The sequence below is a fragment of the Notothenia rossii genome (genome assembly GCF_949606895.1).
Source record: "Notothenia rossii genome assembly, chromosome: 3".
NCBI lineage: Eukaryota > Metazoa > Chordata > Actinopteri > Perciformes > Nototheniidae > Notothenia > Notothenia rossii.
The window spans coordinates 66,316,443-66,337,711 of NC_136901.1; the positions used below are offsets into that span (position 1 = coordinate 66,316,443).

The 21,269-nt window shown below is 38.7% G+C and overlaps 1 protein-coding gene across 2 annotated transcripts in view; it reads right to left on the reverse strand.

Moving 5' to 3' along the window:
- Positions 1 to 4,958: 4,958 nt before the first annotated feature.
- Positions 4,959 to 21,269, reverse strand: part of psd2 (pleckstrin and Sec7 domain containing 2) — a 47,223-nt gene continuing 30,912 nt past the window's right edge. The window contains exons 4-15 of one of the 2 annotated variants that reach the window (XM_079669062.1): positions 17,177 to 17,374; positions 16,087 to 16,167; positions 14,674 to 14,828; positions 13,778 to 13,836; positions 12,092 to 12,181; positions 11,910 to 11,953; positions 11,594 to 11,784; positions 11,319 to 11,389; positions 10,321 to 10,478; positions 9,297 to 9,441; positions 8,834 to 8,971; positions 4,959 to 7,680 (exon numbers count right to left, since the gene is read on the reverse strand). In XM_079669062.1, coding sequence (XP_079525188.1) covers positions 7,462 to 7,680; positions 8,834 to 8,971; positions 9,297 to 9,441; positions 10,321 to 10,478; positions 11,319 to 11,389; positions 11,594 to 11,784; positions 11,910 to 11,953; positions 12,092 to 12,181; positions 13,778 to 13,836; positions 14,674 to 14,828; positions 16,087 to 16,167; positions 17,177 to 17,374 — 1,549 coding nt within the window. In that variant the 3' untranslated portion in view covers positions 4,959 to 7,461. Of the gene's footprint in view, positions 7,681 to 8,833; positions 8,972 to 9,296; positions 9,554 to 10,320; positions 10,479 to 11,318; positions 11,390 to 11,593; positions 11,785 to 11,909; positions 11,954 to 12,091; positions 12,183 to 13,775; positions 13,837 to 14,673; positions 14,829 to 16,086; positions 16,168 to 17,176; positions 17,375 to 21,269 lie in introns of those variants that run through there. The other variant, XM_079669063.1, reaches the window with a different exon arrangement.

Sequence of the window (21,269 nt, forward strand, 5' to 3'; positions counted from 1 at the left end):
ACACGGGGGGACCTAGTCAATGACCTGCAGAGAGCTGGGACCAAAGTAACAAAGGCTACCATCAGTAACACACTACGCCGCCAGGGGCTCCAATCCTGCAGTGCCAGACGTGTCCCCCTGCTTAAGCCAGTACATGACCAGGCCCGTCTGAAGTTTGCTAGAGAGCATTTAGATGATCCAGAAGAGGATTGGGAGAATGTCATATGGTCAGATGAAACCAAAATAGAACTTTTTGGTAAAAACTCAACTAGACGTGTTTGGAGGAGAAAGAATGCTGAGCACCATACCTACTGTGAAACATGGGGGTGGAAACATCATGCTTTGGGGCTGTTTTTCTGCAAAGGGACCAGGACGACTGATCCGTGTAAAGTAAAGAATGAATGGGGCCATGTATCGTGAGATTTTGAGGGAAACGAAGGAGTGGCTACATAAGAATCATTTCAAGGTCCTGGAGTGGCCTAGCCAGTCTCCAGATCTCAACCGCATAGAAAATCTTTGGAGGGAGTTGAAAGTCCCTGTTGCCCAGCGACAGCCCCAAAACATCACTGCTCTAGAGGAGATCTGCATGGAGGAATGGGACAAAAATATGTCATTGCCAACAAAGGGTATATAACAAATTATTGAGATGAACTTTTGTTATTGACCAAATACTTATTTTCCACCATAATTTGCAAATAAATTCTTGAAAAATCAGACAATGGATTTTTTTTCTTTTTTCTTCTCATTTTGTCTCTCATAGTTGAGGTATACCTAGGATGAAAATGACAGGCCTCTCATCTTTTTAAGTTGGAGAAATTGCACAATTGGTCGCTGACTAAATACTTTTTTCCCCCCACTGTATAAAGATAATTTGTGAAGGGGATGTTAAATAATTTTAGTTTATTTCATTTATATCAACTAAGTACTGTTAGTACTACTGTATTTAAAGTATAAGTGGAATCATCAGCCGTGTTTGGAAAGGTCGCTCATGTATTAATGATTTTAAACGGCACAAACTCAATCGGAGCGTAAAAATATATGATGGACACATTGATTTTAACTGAGCTCCGGACATCTGCATTTCCATTTCCAGGTGAAAATCAAAGCTTAGTGTGCCAGATGGTTGCCTCAGCAGGAGAGAAGACATGATGTGAACAGAAGAGTATTAACTCCTATCATCCAGGTGAGGGTTTTTCAGTCGGCGGGAAGTGCATCAAATGCAATAAAATGGATGGCACCTCACAGTGAATTGGGCAAGGATTGTAAAAATGTAACGCTATAACATTTGACAGCTCTCAATATTAACTAGACACTGCTCATTTCTGAAATATCAAGCAGTGACTGACATGTAAGAGGCTAATTTAAATGTGACCCTTCTGTAATTACACTAGCATTAGCATAGTGATAATATAATGACAATAGACAGCGGCTTAGCTATATGTTAACATTCTCGCATGGTATCATTTGACAAATACAGTCACTCTGTTTGCAATGTTGTGGCCTTTTCGCAGTCATCTGTGCTACATCAAACTAATGCAATTACAGTCTAAGGGAAATTAGATTTGAGTACATTTTGTTTCTATCTATTGGCTCTAGTGTTTTGGCTCTGTTGTAAGCTTGTTGGGGTTATTTGAAAAGCTTTAGGAGCAGAAGCACACTGGACTAGCTTTTAAACAGAGTGGTCGCAGCACAAATATTCATAGGCACAAAGTATTATGCTGAAGATGCAATTTCAAGACAAGAGACATTAAAGTGTCTGGTCAATACATAAGCATGCTGATAACTTTGTTAAACTAGCTAGCTTGTAAAGCAGCTTACGTTGTTATGGTATCTCAAAGAAAGTTACTTAATGAAAGGAATGTTTTATCACACTGATCAAAGATACATTATGGAACATCTAAAAAAAATCATCTTTATTATTTAGGCCTACACCAGAAGGGGGGCAGCTAAAATCCTGCTGGTCATCGGCCAAAGAGTGACAACGACATTACAATTGTATATCATTATGTAAAATAATGTTGCTGTATGGTATTAAGACCATTGGCTCCATATTAAGTAGCTTGACATTTGCAATCTACTCTTATCAGCTAGCATTACAAAGTAACTAAAGCCGAACCTAAACAGATTTACTAATTTCGAGCTAGCTGGCTTACCTAAACTTAACTTTATTTATTTTTTAAACAGTTTTGTTCCGAAACATAATTTATTGTTGGCTAAAATCAACACATTTCTCATAATAGGCTACATAAAGTATAATGAAGCAAAGTACAAGAAGTGTCTTGTACTTTGCTTTACAATTTGCCTACAGTTAGAAAGCCAGCAAGCTAAGGTTAGCGGGCTAATTGTCGGTTAGCGGGCTAATTGTCGGTTAGCGGGCTAATTGTCGGTTAGCGGGCTAATTGTCACTTAGCTACGCAGCATGGATCTGGAAAAAGTTGTTTCATAAAGTAAATTGATCAAATCATTTACAAATGTCAAGCTAGCTTATTCAGACACATTAGCCCTGGGAGTCTGTATGAATAGGATAACTTTCCACTGGAGACAGTATTTTGTCACATTAGCTACACACCTACAGCTTATATTGCAGAGACATGTAATTAGCAGCACCTGTGGAAAAACTATGACATGTTGACTACTATAAAAGTCAAAATGTCTACATTAAAAATAAATGTATATCTGTTTCTGACTTTCACCTCACTTATGCACTTATGGCTGGGTTTAGTTAAAAATGTGTTTTAACTTATAATATAGAATAAAGTATACATCTTACCTTATTGTCTGGTTTCTTAATTATTTTTGTTGAGTTAAATATCCACATTCTGCCAGCAGAAACACAGAAAACTGTCTCAGTTTGTCAGCATCCTTTGGACCTTCTTCAATTTAAAACACGACATTCAGTGGCTTATTTGTTTTCCACTTGTTTGCCAACTTCTTACTTCAGTGAGGACTTTGGGAGACGTTTTTAGACTTAACATATGTCCCATTATGCAAACATTTAAAAGATCTTAAAAAATAATTTCCATGTAAAAAAATGCCACAGTTTGTCGTAAAAAAACACGCAACTAGAAATACTACAAATCCCAGAGTAAGTGATGTCATAATTATTTTCCTCCACTAAATATAAGATGTGTGTTTTTGAAATTGTATATATTTATATATACGTGTGTGTGTGTGTGTGTGTGTGTGTGTGTGTGTGTGTGTGTGTGTGTGTGTGTGTGTGTGTGTGTGTGTGTGTGTGTGTGTGTGTGTGTGTGTGTCCGCATCTGTAGCCTGTTATTGTCTCATTATACCGCACTGCGAATGAATTAAAAGTAAATATATAAATCGTCATGAACACATCTGTCCATCAGACAGAGAGCTGCTGTGCCTCCTGTCATCAGTAATGGACGTCTCTTTAAAATGACCGCTCAGAGGAGAGGAGTTCTCATTTTTCTAACCGCCTGCTGCTTCCCCTCCTCTTTCCTCGGTTCCCCTCCTCGGCTCCTCCGCTCGCATCTCCTTTGGGCGGGACTAAGACTCGAGGAGGGGAATCTCGGAAATGAGATACGGCAGTGAATCACTAGCCGAGCAACATTGGAGTTACAGACAACCCACAATGCAACACTCTTAAAGTAACAGCCTTACTATTTGGCACCTTTCTCCCTTTGGCACAGGTGAGTGGGCAGTACAAACTCCAGTTGAAAAAAAAACGTTTTGGAGCCATCGTTTGATTATTTAGTAATAAGTAATTTCAAGGTCAAAGAAGTACACCAATGCGAATGTCTGTGTGACACTAAAAGGAAATGTCAGCAGTCGGTATCAGGACATACGTTTATAAATGCAGGAGAATTACTGCATGACACCTCTAACCATGCTGCAAAATGAATATAATGTTAACATTAACAGATCACAAAAAATAATCCAGTGATATAATATATATTATCCTGAAAATGGCCATTCTGCATAAGGAGTACTTTAGGTTTGGGTGATTTAAGTATTTTATGATCTAACACTTTTGTACTTTTACTAAAGTAACATTTTGAATGCAGGAGTTTCACTTAAAACATAATATGTCCACATTATTATTATTAATATTACCACTTTACTTTACCAAAAGATTGAAACGGTTCTTCCAACTCTCGAAAATGGGTATATGATACAAAAATGTGATGCATGGTTATTTTCTGAAAACTTAAGATGCTGATTAATGCTGCATTTATCCACATGTGCTACACCATGCATTCATTTAAATGTGACATGGTGGCACTGCAGTCTCAAATGTTTTATTGTTGAAGGTAATTCAGTTTATTTAATGATATAAATGTATGCAAGGGCTACACAATTTGGAAAAAATAACTAACTGAGATTATTTTGACTTTGCAGTTGCAACATGATCAATTTTGCATCATTGTTTCCATACATCTCCTGAAATTGCCCTGTGTTTGATTTTTATATTTGCTGTTGTAATTTATTTTCTTCTGTTTGCTATCGCAGTAAAGTTTTTTTATTGCATGTACTGTACAGCACTTTGGCTCGACCAAAAATTGATTTTTAAAATGTGCTATATAAATAAAACTTGATTTGATTTGATCTAAAATGATCAGTGTGATCTCTTGAGAAAAGCCTGACCAAGTAAGGATTCTTTTTTTTTGTAAAGTAACTCTATTTCTAGGCCGGGACTTCTCTGCAGCACCACAATCCTTTAATTATTGTACTAGCCCATATTGTGATTTCAATAATTGTGCAGCCCTAATGCATGGAATAAGACACACACATGAATAATACCAGGCCTGTTCTGTGAGTCTAGTTTTCTGTGTTGCAGCCCCACACTGGGATACATACTAAGCTGAAGTTGTACACACAACAAGTTTTGTATTACTACACAAACTAATATCTACATAATATCAAACATGTCAGTGGCACCCAGGTTAGTAAACTGCTTTGATCCTTTTTCTTTTAAACAGAGTCGACAATACGAATAAATCACAACCACACGCATCTGTATAAAAGCTTACTTTATGAAGCACAGACTAAATATTCAGTAAATATGTCCTTTACATAGTATAAGCATCGTGTCAAAAAACAGTTCCAATATACAAACAAAAAGACAGATCCAATGCTGACATCAAGGTGCCGAAGTTGTCATTTTTTAAATAAAACATAACAATCAACAAATATTTTTTCGTTACAATCCTATATTACAGCACAGGCCTACCCTAGAACATTGGGAAACAATGGTTAGCACGACAGCCAAAGTGACTATAGGGGGGAAGTCTCCCTGTAAGAAAGCGGTTATTCATCCTAACAGTACAGCTTTATAAAATGTACCTCCTCTCCGAAAACTACACCTCAGACTTTTTTTCTGTACAAGGATCCGGCTCCAGGATTCCAGCCAAGTCCTGAAAAGGATCCCAGATCCCATCAGCCACTATTAATATGATATACGTAGCAACAGAAGCGCTGTGTGCAGAGCCAAAGATATCACTTCCTGTCCATATCCACCACTCTGCTTGTGTCAACATGCTTATGTGCCACGCCGAGGCTGAGCGAGCGGCACTAAGCTCGCTGATCTACAGTTGTGTCATACGCAAATCCCATAGAAAGAGGAAAAAGGTGTGTGTGGATCGAGTAAGGTGCTCAAAATCAGCGGTACCGCCACCACTTCCTCCTTCCATGAGAAACAAGCTTAATGTATTGTTTTCCTGTTTGGATAAATGTGCGCGGGGTGTTTTTTACTTGGTGAGTCTTACTTAGAAAACCAAAGCAGTCTCTTCTTCTTAGAACAACTTTCCCCCATGTGGAGGATGTTTTGATGGCTACTTGCTGTTCTCCAGTCCGGTGCTCCGACAGGTTTAAGCACGTTAAGCTGGAGCAGTCCTGCTGCTACACTCTCCAATCAGCTGTCTCTATGTAAGAACGGCCGGGGCCTGCTTTCACAAAAACATCTTCAATACACCAGTAAATGCTCAAAATGAGGCCAAGCAAGCTATGACATGTCTATTTTATAAAAGAAACCATTTTGTAACATGATTTGTTTCCAATGTACGTATATTTATAAATTAAAACTTTACTATTATAAACACTTCTGCAACACTGTTTATGCAGAACTGTTTTATAAAGTAATGTTTTAGTGAAAAGGTGTGTGTTTCGGAAGTAGTGAGCATAAATGACACTGCAAAAGTTTCTAAATGAATGATTTCTGATCTTTTTGCTCAGATGTTCCCTTTTAACTGTAATTCACCAAGACTGTTCACCCTTTAATGATTCTTCATGGAGCCATGAGAAAAAAAGTTATCATTTTAAGAAGTCAAGGTAGAGACTTTGTCAAAAGGATGATGTCTGCCTCTGGGATGAAGATGCTTTTGAGAGCCTGACTATTACGGCAGTCTCATTCAGCAGAAGGCCGTTGGATTCTTTCTCACCAAACAATAAATAAGTCTGAAAGGAAAACATCTTCCTGTTGGCTTCAGCACTCAAATCTCAACCAGGAACTGCTTGAAAAGAGCCAACACACACACACAGTTGATCCACTCCCGCCCACACCCTCCTGCTCTGCCCTTTACTTCCATATTTTGTCGTGATACAACAGGAGTAGTTTGCGGGATAAAACAGAAACATGGCACAGCGCTTTCGTTCAGTCAAAGACTTGTAGGAGAATAATTGAATGCATGTCAGTATTTGGGTGTGGGGGGGGGGGGCGGCAGCTTTAAAATCACAGCTCGCTGTGACTAACACTCACTAAATCCTTCAACATCTTGTGTCAAGGTGCCCTTGAGTAAGGCACTCAACCTCTAGTTCCTCTGGCGGAGCAGCTTATGAGCAAACACAGCTCCTCTACAATTTTCTACTATACGAATGTCAGGATGGGGAAGGAAAGAGCGTGCATGCTCGGTGTGTAAACCCTTCCCCGGGGCGGAGAATTCAATAAATAAATAAATATGCTATACATGGCAGAGACTTGATCCTTCTGAGAAGTTCTTTCAAGAGTTTTTCTGGGATGGATATGCTGCATTTTCACACACCACCCATTATGTAGGTCCGTACACACGCCTGCGAGTGGCTAGGTGCGTGAAAGAAAAAAAAAAGGTCTAAATGCTACAGTAGTACCATGTCCGTCTGAAACCTCCTTCTTTGCGGCCTTTAATAATACATTATGAATGACTCACAACTAGAAAACACAACTAGATCTGAGTTGGGAAATAATACTGATGATGTCATTATAAATAGTGATCACAGTTATTGATCATGTCGATGTGCAATAATAATAATAATAATAATAAGAGTTCAAAGGACTGAGGTTTGGCAGAGTCACTTGTTGAGCACGGGCTCTTCTTCATCTATTGCTCAAGGACAGAATCACCGGGTGGATCAATTCTGGAGGGGGGGGGGGGTCATGTCTCCTGCTGCTATCCTACAGGAGGAGCCCAACACAGAAACACTAACAGGAAACAGCCAGTAAGAAGCCGGAGGGGGTTTGTTTTGTTGCCCTGGTCCTTCCTCCCCTCAGCTCCTCTGTCCCGGGGCAGTCCTCCCGTTCAGCCCCCCCTGGGCCTGGCTGATGGACGGGGAGGACTGCGTCTTGCGGAGGTGACACTCCCGACCGGACAGCCCACCCTCCATGATCAGGCCCCCCATCACGCTGGCCTCGATCTTCTCAAGGTCGTCCGTCTCCGCGCGGAGTTTGGCCTGCAGGAGGCTGATGTACGTCTCATAGCGGGACTTCTGCTCAGGGAAGGGAGGGGGAGAGGGGGAGAGGGGGCGAGGGGGGAGGGGGATGAAAGAGACACAACTGACTTTATTTATGTCAATTAAAAATGATCGAAACTACATGCACAAATATGTTTTTTCATGCAGGGTTCATTTAAAAATGATTTGAGTTTATTATTATTTCATTACTTTTTTTAAGACAAATGGAAAGAAAAAGCCAAAATGCTGCACAAAAACAATAAAACATTTAGCTGTTTATTTGACTAACTTTGTCTATTTCCACCTGTTTGTTTATTCCTAATTCACCCAGTTAACGTTAGATAATGCCTTGTTTGCATATTAAAACATAACATTTTAGAAAAACTGTAATTGAAAGAATATTGTGAAGAAATAATTGCTGCACTTTATTCCTTATTCGTAAGTATGTATGCTGCGTATGTCTTATGTACTGATATTTTTTTGTTTTGATGGCACCCTTGAAAGGGAGAAGCATTTATCTCATTGTACATGTATAATGACATTAAACGATTATATTATATTCTATAAGACTAAAAGTCCCCTCACTTCTGACTTTATTTGTTGTTTATATGTTCTTTATTAAATAAAGGTTCTGTTTAGTATTCAGCTTGATTGAGGACTTAAGGCGAGAAACTACGCGCTGGTTATTTTGAGATTGGGTTAATGTGCTTCAGTTTAATTTCTTCTTAAGCAATAGAAAATATCCTAAAAACACATATGAGTTGTACAGACTGTGTCTATTTTCATCAGTTGCCTTCTAATTTCACCAAAAGTTAGCGTTAGATAATTCCTAAATTGCATATTTAAAAATAAATTCACAGAATACATGTAATTCAAAATAATTACCTTAACGTAATAAATAATCTATTAGTTACCCTAGCATACCCTTAACAAGAACCTATCCACCTCTAGCATTCATCCTTAAGTTAATACAAGGACTGACAGTTACAAAACAATACCCATATATTTGTTGAAGTTATCATGAGATTTCATGTGTGCCAACTAAATCTTTGCAAGTATGAAAAACATACAACATTTGAAACGATATACTATACTATAGGAAAGGACATGAAAAGGAAAACAGCTAACAGATAGTGGCCGTCAACCCTTTAAGTTGAAAAATAAAATGAGGAATTTACGGGACGTGTACCTCGTACGTGAGGTAGTGCTCTTTCAGCCGATACTCCTCCCACTCGCGGCTTTTGGGGTCGACTGAGTTTTTCCGGTGCTCCTCCAGCTCCAGGCTCATCTGCTTCATCTTGTTCTCGTGACTCAACAGCTGCTCCTCCTGCACCAATCACAGCACGCACAAAAAAACAGCCAATCAGATGCAAGCAGACACAAATAGAATATATATAAAAAATGACGTGGGTGGAGACTTTTAATGCAGTAGGATAGTGTAGGCTGCAGTAGTAAACTGTATTTTAATCTATTTCTCTAATGGGAAATAAAAGCTTTTAGAGCCATCCTGATATTTATCCATTTGAGAGTGTGTGTGTGTGTGTGTGTGTGTGTGTGTGTGTGTGTGTGTGTGTGTGTGTGTGTGTGTGTGTGTGTGTGTGTGTGTGTGTGTGTGTGTGTGTGTGTGTGTGTGTGTGTGTGTGTGTGTATACCTGTTTGAGTCTGGTGGATGAAGACGGTAGGATGGGCCGGCAGAATTTCTTCATGGAGCCGATGGCGGCGGGGAAGGCGGGAGCCGAGAAGAGCGCCGCCACCAGGTTTATCCTGAAGATCCAAGACATCATCTCCTCCTCACTCCTGAAAGGGAGAAAGGCAAGATGAGGGGGTGCTGAAGGGGGAGAGAGCAGGCGAGTGCATAAGAAACTGTCTCATTGATGTCTCTTAGTTTGCCTCGTCAACATAGATTGTTCTGGAAGAAAAATGACAGAAAATAGACAATTGTTCAAAATGACACAATATTTTAAAATGATGTCCTCATCTCTACATGTAGCAGCTTTTATTTGAGTGCCCAAATTCTAAAGGATTCTTTATTTGTCATGTGCACAATAGATACAGCATAGTTTATGCAATGAAAATCTTTACTCCCAGGCTGCTCCCACAATGCAACATACAATATATAACATAAAAAACCTAAAATATTGAAATAAAATAGTACAATAGACATAATGTGCAATAAGTTACAGGAATAACAACAATATATACCCAATGAAATGAAATACTGTATTGTAGAATATAACTGTGTACAGTCGTGATATATAAATATGTGATTATGTGAGGGAATTCAAATGGGCCTTATGTATGTAATATATATCTTTCTATCAGTGAAGAAACCTTATAGCTTCATTTGCTTAATATTAACTACTACTATGTTGGACAGCTTACATCATGATCTTAAAACCAGGCAAAACATTAAAATCATGCAAAAAAATATAAATACAAATAGTAAAATACTGTAGAATTTGTCTTAAACCGCCATTTTGCAGGCTCATTTTTAATATGAAGTGTAATGAAAACATATCAAATATGAATTTACTTCGACTTATTTTTTTGTATAAATATCTTTATGTCATTTTGTTTATTGCACATTCTTTTCCAACCTCTTGTGTTTACACAAATATTTGTATTTTATTCCTCTTTTATTTTGAGTATTGTGAAGACTGTGATTTGGTGACTCACGAGGCGTGCAGCAGGAAGACTCTCCAGTCGGAGGTCTTGAGCTTCATCACGTTGGCTCTCTTGCTGTAGTCGGTGGCACGGGTGGCCAAAGCGTGGTGGATCCGCACGGCGTTTTTCAGGTCCACCTCGGAAATGTCTGCGTCAGGCTTATACTCATCCTTTGGTCGAAAACAGAGAAGAAAAACAGGCATAAACGGCATTGACGTTAAAAAAGGAGTGAATATAGAACAATTATTTAAAAACAAACTATTATAATAGTTAAAAAGCAAGAAAACATTTTGAAAATAAATATACATAAAAAAGTGAGTGCAATAACAATATGGCAATTTACTCTAAAAAAAAAAACACTTGCATTATAGCAGAATTACTCAAAAATAAAAAAAGCATATTTACGAGAATTTCAAATGCAAAAAATAAGCTGGACAGATAGAGATGCATACTTTTCAATTGTCTGCTATCAAATATATTTGATTATTATTTTCAATTTACTCTAAAATATATCATATGTACAGTATATCAGAATTTGAGGTGGACAGATACATACTCTTGATGTGTGCTTTAACATTTTCTAAATTGACTCATTCAATTTCAATCTAAGGAGTAAAGCTCTGCTCAAAGAACCACACTGCTGGAGACACAAGAAGAATATAACATTTAGTAGCTGGACATGTAGTCAGTAAAGCCTTCCTACCAGCAGGGGGAGACAAACAGGCAGAAGAGCAGCCATGCCTCTAATTTCCTCCCTTAATGCTCTATCTGTCCCACACCCACACACACACCCCCAACACACACACACACACACACACACACACACACACACACACACACACACACACACACACACACACACACACACACACACACACACACACACACACACACACACACACACACACACACACACACACACACACACACACACACACACACACACACACACACACACACACACACAGGTGGATGTGTGTTTCTATGGTAACAGGGCAGAAATGCGGTACCTTCTGGAGATACAGGATCATCCCTTTCAGCACCGCATAGAACTTCTTCCAGCCGCGGCGACCCCTCGGGGCTGAGAGGGAGAAAACGAAAACAATTATAACTTTTCTTTGATATTTTCTTTTACAATAACTTATTAGCACGTAAATATGAATGTGTGTGTGTGTGTGTGTGTGTGTGTGTGTGTGTGTGTGTGTGTGTGTGTGTGTGTGTGTGTGTGTGTGTGTGTGTGTGTGTGTGTGTGTGTGTGTGTGTGTGTGTGTGAGAAATCACTCACTGCGTTTGCCGTCCATGTCGGCGTGGCTCTTGCGGGTCAGCACCCCGTGTTTGTAGGTGACAGCGTTAAGCTGAACGGGGATGGCGATGAAAGGATTATGGCCGTCCGTTACCCTGGCAACACGCTTGCTCCCGCCCTCGCAGTGCTCCTCCACCAGCTCCGACAGACTCTTCCTCAGCTCCTCCTCCTCCCTGCACACACACAAATACCCATTCACATAAACCTGAGCAGCACGTATTCAAGTGTACTTTACTTCCTAAAAAACGGGCATACCACGCATGTTTTTCCTTTTGGACACAAAATGCTAAATACTCACACTGCCCACTCCAGCTTCTCATTCTTGATGGAGTTATACAAGATCTGTGTGGGCAAGGCAGGGAAAGAATATATTTTACTTGAGTACAGGAATGTGAAGAAGTTCTTCAGTTCTGAGGCTTAAACTAAAAAAGATCAAGCTTTTGTTGGAGCTGTGTTTTTGTCTTTGAGAAGAAACTGTACCTTTAACAAGTCTTTAGGGTAGTCTTTGCCACTGTTGAGGCCATCTAGATTACTGATAAACTGCGGGCAGGACATCTTCTTCCCGATGTTCTGAGGAGAGATGAATATCAGATAACAGGTACAAGATTAGGATGACATTTCACATATTATTTATTTTGCGTGTTTGGTATAAATGGGAACAATACTCAGGTGCCATTTAAGCCGCCAATGTTTGTCATGATTCTTTTTAGGGTGCAAATACTAAATATTTTCAAAAAGTGAATGAAAGTAATGATGTTAAAGGTCTATGGCGTTAAAACAGAATGTTTAGCTCAGCACCACAGAAGTTGGTAAATATATATTTAATTTCCAAAGAAGCTAATGTTTGCGAACCACTTTTATCCGCAGCAACTTGAATGCAGTTTTGCAGCTCACCACAGGGTGGCGGTGTGGTGCTACTGGTACTAGCAGCAGCAGTGGTTTTAGACCTCATGGTGCATCAGCTTTCATTCATTTTCTCTTCATTTAACCTTTAATAATGATATATCAATGGTAATTGAACATATAGAGAAGTGATTGCATATTGCCCGGTTCTGCTTGAATAAAGCCCGCTATCTAAAGAGAACAGACAGGGAACACAACTGCTTTGACTCACTGCTGTTGCAACACAAAAAATAGGAAAAAAGGATTTTGGCTTTTAATTCACATTTTCCTCTGAGGAGGCCACGTTACAGACAGGCTGGCTCCTTTGCTAGGAAAAACACCAAGGATAGGATGGAACAGGAGACACATTTTATTATCCTCCATTATTTAAAAATATCTGTCGAAAGAGCAACTGGGTATAGTTTAAACTTTAGAGCCATTCCATTCAAATTCAAAATTACATTTGAATAATTATAATTATTAAATCATTTGAATCAAATCAAACGTTATTCACAGAGCAAATGTGTCTCAGTGGACTTCACAGATCAACATATGTGAATGACAATGTAGAAAGATATTTCAAAAAAATGGTAATAAAATATTTGAATACAGTTACAAGATAAAAAGTAAAACACAAATGAAATAGAGTAAGATCCAATGGAATAAAATACAAGAAAAAAATAAATAAAGTAACTGACTATTTCTCTAAACATTACCCAAGCAACCGATTATTTGTCTTTGTCACAGCACACCAATGATTAAAATAGTATATCCGTATGTGAGCATCCTCTACTATGAGACACCAATTGAATCATGACTTAAACTCTATTGATAGTTTTCGAGATGAGACCTAGAGTGTTAGTTCTATAAATGTACTTACCACCTGCGGGGGTGGAGAGAGACCAGGGGGCCATATTTGGTTAGCAGGGGAAGGATTTGAAAGGGAGGAAAAGGAAATTGAGAAGAGAGAAAGGATATTAGTTAGTGGCGGGGACTGGAGCTGAGCAGGAGGGTTGAGGAAAAAGCAAAACACAGGAGTGGTGATACTGATCGTGTTACGCAAAGCACTCAGTGTAGAAGAGAACAGACTTGGAGGAGAGGAGAGACAGAAACAGGTCAGAAAGTAGGCCGCGCAGGAGAGACAAGAAGAGTAGAGAGAAAGACATAGAGAGGAAGAAGTCACGCTGATGATCAAACACGGAGTCTTTATACTTTTGTTTTGCAGGAAGATCAGAGGAAGGGGAATCCTGTAGAATCAGTAAGATAGAGAAGTGGAGTACATACATGTCCGTGTAGATCGGTGTTGAGTAGCATGAGGGCGCAGGTTAATGTGTGAGCTCCATCTGCAAACAGCACAATACACAAGGTCAGCTAAATGTCATGCTCACACACACATCTGCAGAGCTGCGTAAATGCCATGCATGCTAAAATCATTTGTGTCTAATCTGAGTCAGTATTATAAGCAATAACGCTGTAGTGCCAATGTGCTGAAGTCAGGAGTTTGTTTAGTTGGGACCGTTATGGAGAGCTGTAATTATAGTAATGCTAAATCAATGTGTTTCTTATAGTGTGAGATTTTGTACATCTGTTATTACTTTTATTATATAACTTCCCACACAGACATGTTTTTTTAAATAAGTAGAACAAATACTTGGCTATGTGAAAAACATTTGGCACAAACTAAACTTGATATTAGAATATCTTTTTTAATGAAATGTTATAGCATTTAATGCATGAATATATAATAAATAATACATATTTATTGACATGGAGAAATGTACATATTTAAAAAATATATATTCTAGTATGTCTCTGTTTTTGTATCTGCTGCTTGATCTCTCCTGAAATCAATTTGTTTAATAATGTTTATTTTATGCTAAAATTAAGTTCATTAGCATCTTTTATTAGTTTATTTTGTTGGTTAGCAGGTTAGCTTACAGTGGTCTTAAAAAAGTGTTGATGGTTATGAAGCATACAATATTATTTAGGTAGACGTGGCAAAAAGCGTGTTTAAACATCCAAAAACGGTACACTTTACCTTGTTTGCTGTCAAACATTGTATTATGCTAATGAGAACTCTCACTCTCTGCTTTGCGCTGGAGGCTACCACTTTTTAGGGGACATAAACGTATGAAATACATATTTTTGGTGAAGTGAATCATCAATATTGCTCCACATACCATCATCTTCATCATCCCAGTCAGCCTCCTGTTGTCTGTGACCTTCAGAGGAGAGCGTCTGAGGGTTGCAGTTGCAGAAGCGTCTGGAGAAATGCACAAGGATCCGCTCTCTCTCCTGGGTCTCTCCCATCAGGGGGAATGCCTTTAAGAAGTTCCTGTCGCCCACAAATGACACCACGAGGTCAACAGGGGGTCACATGTTTCCTAATAAATCACATCATCACTACAGAAATATAGCATTTTCTCGCTTCTGCCAGTTACAATCATTTGTGGAGCACAACTGACAGATTGGTTGGAAACAGGTTAACATTTTACTATAACAAAAACTACATTCAAACCTGCTATTTAAAACTTTGAGTAATCACGTATCTTTTGATGTATTAATTGATGTACAGCACTTTGGACAACTCTGTTGTTTTGAAATGTGCTATATAAAAACCTTTGGATTGGATTGGATGTATTCTGTAGTATATCATCATTTATAAAGAGTTTTCTAGCCTAAAAGTATATGTGTGTCTGTGTTCTGAACCTTTGAAATGCATAATAAATATATTTGATATTATAACTGTATGATAAAATCAACATCATTTCATTTCATTTCATGCATGTCTCCATGCTCTAATGTTCAGAAAGGTCTTTATTTTTCTCATACTGCCTGTGCTGCAGCACCTCTTTTCACCCTCTGTCTGAAACCAGAGCCCAGTCTGCTTTGATTGGTTAGCTGGACAGCTCTGTTGTGATGGTCAACCACTTAGAGATGTCATAGGCTGATATTATTTTTACAATCATTAATCAGTTCAGTAATTTTTCAAGAATAATTGCCAAATATTTGCCTTCTTACATTTGATGATTAAATGATCAATTCACTGTTAACACACATGACGTTTAGTTACAGCCCGACATACGGCTGCACATTTCAAATAAAGCTGCTAGAAAGAACACTGATGGACATAATTGTTGTGCAGACGGCTACCACAGTTACCTTCATTAAACCATTTGCTGTGTTGCATATTATAATGAACTGTCAACAAGAATATTTCCTGTTTTATCAAATGTTATTATGGCTGACTTTAGTGTGAAGATCTGATGGGGAAAAGGATAGATCTTATTCTAATCTAAGATCCAAGTGCAAATGAATGCAGGACTTTTATGTAAACTGGTATTTCTAACAAGCGTCTGCTAATGTGTCTGAAGAGCACTGGGGGCCTCTTGAGTGAACAGGCAGCAGTTTGAGACAGGTATGAGAGCTCGGATGAACTCTGCTGCTGTCAGCTGCACTGGCTCACCGTACTCAACACGACAGCTTGATTAGCACGAGGCTGATGCCCTATGAAGGAGAGAGTACACACACGCTCATGTATATGGACGTTTACATCACACACTCATCACTTCCTCGTGCTGACTGTGCATTACCTCAGGGCTCGATCCAGGGACAGGCCGGAGAAATCAAAGAAGCTCAGGTACTCTGACGCCACCAACTGGCTGAACTCGTTACTGCGGAGAGTAAGTCGAGGATGGAAGGGAGCGTCAGCACATCACAAGTATAAAAGGTTTGCTTAATTCTGCTGTATTAGAGAATAGAGAAACTAGAGCAGATGTGTCTGATTACTTTACAAAAACAACACAATTTGGAGCAACCGCTTCATATGATCGTCTCTTCCAGTGGTGGAATGTAACTAAGTACATTTACTGAACAAATGAACTTAAATACTATTTTTAGGGACTTATCCTTTAACTTAGTATTTCCATATAATGCTAATTTATACTTTGACTTCTCAAGATATCAGAGGGAATATTGTGTTTTTAACTTTTTTGACATTGTCAATTTTCTTCAAAAAGCACATATACTTATATATTATATGATATGATGCAGTATTCTACCACCAACTTACCTAATAGTGTACAAAGTACTTCACATAGACAAACTACAACATTAAAATACTCTAATATTTATTAATTTGTGATAGAAAGAGAATGATATAATATTTTTACAATAAATAAATACTTAGTATGTTTACTTGAGATGCTTAAAATGTAAGTAGCTAATAATATTTATGTATTTTTATTTAAGTTTAGCTGGGATCAATATGGAAAACATTAATAGTTATGCAAAAAGATGTGTTAGTTAGTTTAAGAAATGTTTACATGCTGGTATTATTTATTATATAACTTCCCCTCCAGACCATTTTTTTACTGAAGTAAAATTAAATACATTTAAATGTCTTAATTCCTTAGTGATTAAAACTGAATATTATTAGATATGTATATAAAAATGTAATACTGATCATTTTTCCTTGAAGTAAACTTTGCTGATATTATTTCCCTTAGGGTTTACTGGTATCAATATGGAGATCTGTAATAGTTACATTTTGAATGCATGATTTTTCACCACCACTGTTCATCCATACACTGATACTGAACATATGCAGCTATGTAAACATGTTTTGCTCTGTTTCTGGTATTTGCCGTTGCACATGTGTTAAGGTTTATGAGGAGCGCTCACTTCTTGCCCAGGTGTCTGGCCACGTCGCAGCGTTTGAAGCCCTCGAGGTGGTAGAGGCGTTTGGCGAGCCTCTTGGCGGCCTCACAGTCGGCTCGGCATCCATTGGCCAGAGTGTCGGTGCTGCCGCGCTCCAAACGCTCCAGACTGCCCAGATCGCACTCCTCTGAGTCCGACAGCACGTCTGTGAGGTTGGCATCGCTGCAGGAGAGGACACACAAACACACACACAAGCAGGTGCCCGGGTTAATGAATGAGGCCCATGTCCGTCGTTACCATAGGTCGTTACACGCCCACTCACTTAAAACAAGAAACTCATTATATCAACATATGTTTGCATATATACGCTAAGAAAAGTCGTATGAGGTTTAAGTGTCTTTTACGACACTGACCCAGTTTCCCTGCCACTTAATGTCCTACTTTAGTGTAGCAAATCTAAAGGCTGATTATAATGCAGAAGAAGCTTTCACCTGCCCCAATCTCATCTAAAAAGCTCCACTAATCTTAAGCCGTTAACCTCTCGCATCATTAGAATTTAAGTGCTGTAATGAGAAAACTAAAACCTCAATGATACTTCTATTTCTATATTTCTAGGCACACGTAGCCTGAAAGTGAGCTTTTCATTCATAATGTGAACAAATACTGATCTCTGTGGCCTCTCCCATCAACTTGACCTTGAGCAAAAAAACGATCTGAACAAGTAGTGTCCATCTCATGCTCATTGTCTGTCCCAGCTGTGAATGGGTGTATCTGTGGGACTATTAAGTTGGGTGTTCCCTAAAAAAGAATGTACTCAACGACCCCTGCAGGAGTAGTTAAGGCTTCGAAACATTTAGAGTTGCCAAGCTGTTGAAGACACGAGAGTGAACACGCAGCTTGTTTATTGCCAAGTAATGTCTTGGCTGTATGTAAGACATGTTCTTGAACACTATGTACCGTGTTGGGCGTTAAGAGTCGTTTGACATTCTAATATAGCATTGTCTCAAACTGAACTGCGTTGAAGAGTTAAATATAGCCTACTGAATTGTTAGCTATTAGTGACCATTTTGAAACCAGCTTCCTCTCAGGCTCTGTTCAACGTCACAAAACTTTCTAATTACTCTGATCCATGTGTATGTAAAAACACACAACTAAAAGAAAATGCAATGTTACGGAGTATAAAGAAGCACAACTGACTCCACCTTGGAGAAAAGAAGACTACAATATGTCGGGTTTTGCCACTGCTGGTGTCTCATTCAAAACAATGACAAAAGAAGGATTTGGGTTGCTAGCGGGATCATGGGAGTTTTATAATTGCAGTGAGCTTCTCCTGGTAAGGACTCCCTCATTGTCCATCATTTCAGTTTTTACAGGAAGCCAGAAAATCATCAGATATCTACTCCTCTCCATAACTACCTGACCAGATGTTAGAAATGTTGAATTAATTAAAGTGTAAGATCTAAATAAGGTATTGGAAAAATGTGTCTTAAAACCTAATTACAGCTTCTGATAGACAACCACAAGACTGACGTACTGGAGAGGACATCTGCTCGTTTTCAGGTTCATAATTGTATTTTGTTCCTCTACTGTGACATGTCTCCCTGCTTTAATGTTCAAAAAGCTCTTTATTTTTCTCATACTGCCTGTGCTGCAGCACCTCTTTTCCCCCTCTGTCTGAAACCAGAGCCCAGTCTTCTCTGATTGGTTAGCTAGACGGCTCTGTTGTGATTGGTCAACCGTTTAGAGATGTCCTGCCCCTTAGCCTATCACGTACAATTAGTTGGAGTGCTAGCAAATAGAAGCGCAAGTGTTACATAGTGATGTCACTAGGGCTGCTCAATTAATTGCATTTTAATCGCGATTACGGCTTGCAACGATTACGAAAACAACGTAATCGAAATAAAACGATTATTGTTGTATTATTATTATTACTTATTTTTTTTATAATAATAATATTTGTATTTATTTTTGGTTTTTCACTTGAATTATACCTAAAGTTCATGGTAATCAACTGTTAAAAACATACTGTTCATGTTTTTTTCTCCAATAAATGGAAGTTTTCAAAGTCAATGAATAATCACATTTAATAATCGCAATTACAATTATTGACCCAAATAATCGAGATTATGATTTTTGCCATAATCGAGCAGCCCTAGATGTCACTATGTTACAGAATTAAACAAAGGAGTCCAATGGAGGCGATTCAGGCAGGGGGGGGGGGGGGGGGGGGGAGTGTGTGAGAAACATTTACATGCACAAAAACCTATATAACATACTACAGGAAAAGAAAAACCCAAAAAGAAGAGTAGGGCCTAGAAATACAACGCCATTACAGGAGACTAAATAAAACCGACAAATTACCCTGATGAAAACTACAGATCTCTGTACTTAAAAATTTTTTTGGAAAGATATAGGTCAGTAGATACCTCAACAAATATATAACATAGTCTAGTCATATTCAGACATTTAAATGCAGAAATGTTAGATGGTATACTTTCAACATATAGAAATAGGGCCATTCCTGCTGACTTCAATGCAGAGTCTTGCTCAGGGACTCAGTTTGATGAACTCATCAGGCCAAGGTATAACTGTTAGTGTCAGAATCAATGCACAGTATTCATTAGTGCCATACTTATTTATTTATGACTTAGTGAGGTAGTTTGATTAAGATATTGAGTTTGGTCCACTGTACTGCAGTGCACTGCTTTGTTAGACCCAAGAGCCTACCAGTCGGAAGTTAATTAGCCTTTTATAGTACTTTAAACACGCATTGCTGATGGGATAGTTTTTTGATTACAAGTGAAAACAACCCCTACAGGCAAGCAGGACATTTCATATTATCCATGCTGAAAGAAACACACAAACTGCCCTCTATTGTTGTATTTGATAAATCAGCAGGAAACAGTGAATTGTGGTGTTTTATTTCTTTGGAAAGACACATTAACCTCCATCAGTCCAAACGGCATTTCCTCATTTCCTGTCTGCGTGTGCATCTGCGTGGCACCGTCAGCATTGTGGCCAGATGATTCAGACGTTTCTTTGCATAATCAGATCAGCCCAATTGCATTACGCTCACAAATTCAATACATTACGCGCTGTTGTTAGGGGATTTGCTGGTTACCGTGGATACAGCGGAAGCCAAGTGTCCTGTGCTAGGAGACAACAGTTTTAACGGGTACAAAGGGCCATCAGGGAAAAAAAAGACTGACAAATAAGCACTAACAACAAACAGCGTCAGGAGACAGTCTTTCTGTCTTCACATGTTGAAAGGCTGACTGCACACTGTAGACCAAAGCCGACATCCCTGATTTCCCTGCTCCAGGCAAGGTCACACTGCCTGTCTTCCCTGATTCATTAGGCCCTCAACATCACTCTTCATCTGGCCCCTGACCTTGGACACATTTGCCTTGGGAGAAGCTACAAGGAGCCTCCCCATCCCCGCAACAACACAGCTACCAGGGTCACGGGAAAACATCAACGAGTCACACAAACTGCTTTCGACCTTATCGTGGCAGAGCATCACTGCCAAGAATGACAATAAGATTGCAGATACAGTCGGTGAAAGCAGTTTGGTTTGCAGGGTGCCCGTGCTCATCCTTAGGGACAGGGCGGGGAGTTTGTATATCCGGAAAGGAGGAGAACCGACAAGAAGCCAGTTGATGGATTTAAATGAAATGATTCTGTACCGCGTTAATTGAATGAAAACTATGACCAGTTATTTACGTCAACAACATTTTTTCCATGACTTAGACAATGACGATAGCACATCGAACGAAAATAATCACTTACTGTGATTATTTAAATAGAAAGATATTCTGAAATGTAGTTTTAAATTAGAACTTTATAAAATATATTTTGTTTTCATTGAAAGAAAAGAGCAGATGACTTGATTTTTTTTGCTAATGCAGCATTTTCATTTCCTGTGCGACATGTTAATTACTTTAGGTTCAATTGAATAAGAACAGGGCGTAGGAGACATTTTTTAATATTTAGGCTAGTCTGGATCCACCAAAACATTAAATATAATCGGATGACTACAACATTTTGAAATGTCAACAGCTTTTTTAAATAAAACTAGACTGAAATATTCCAGTTTTTTTATTAAAATATGATAATA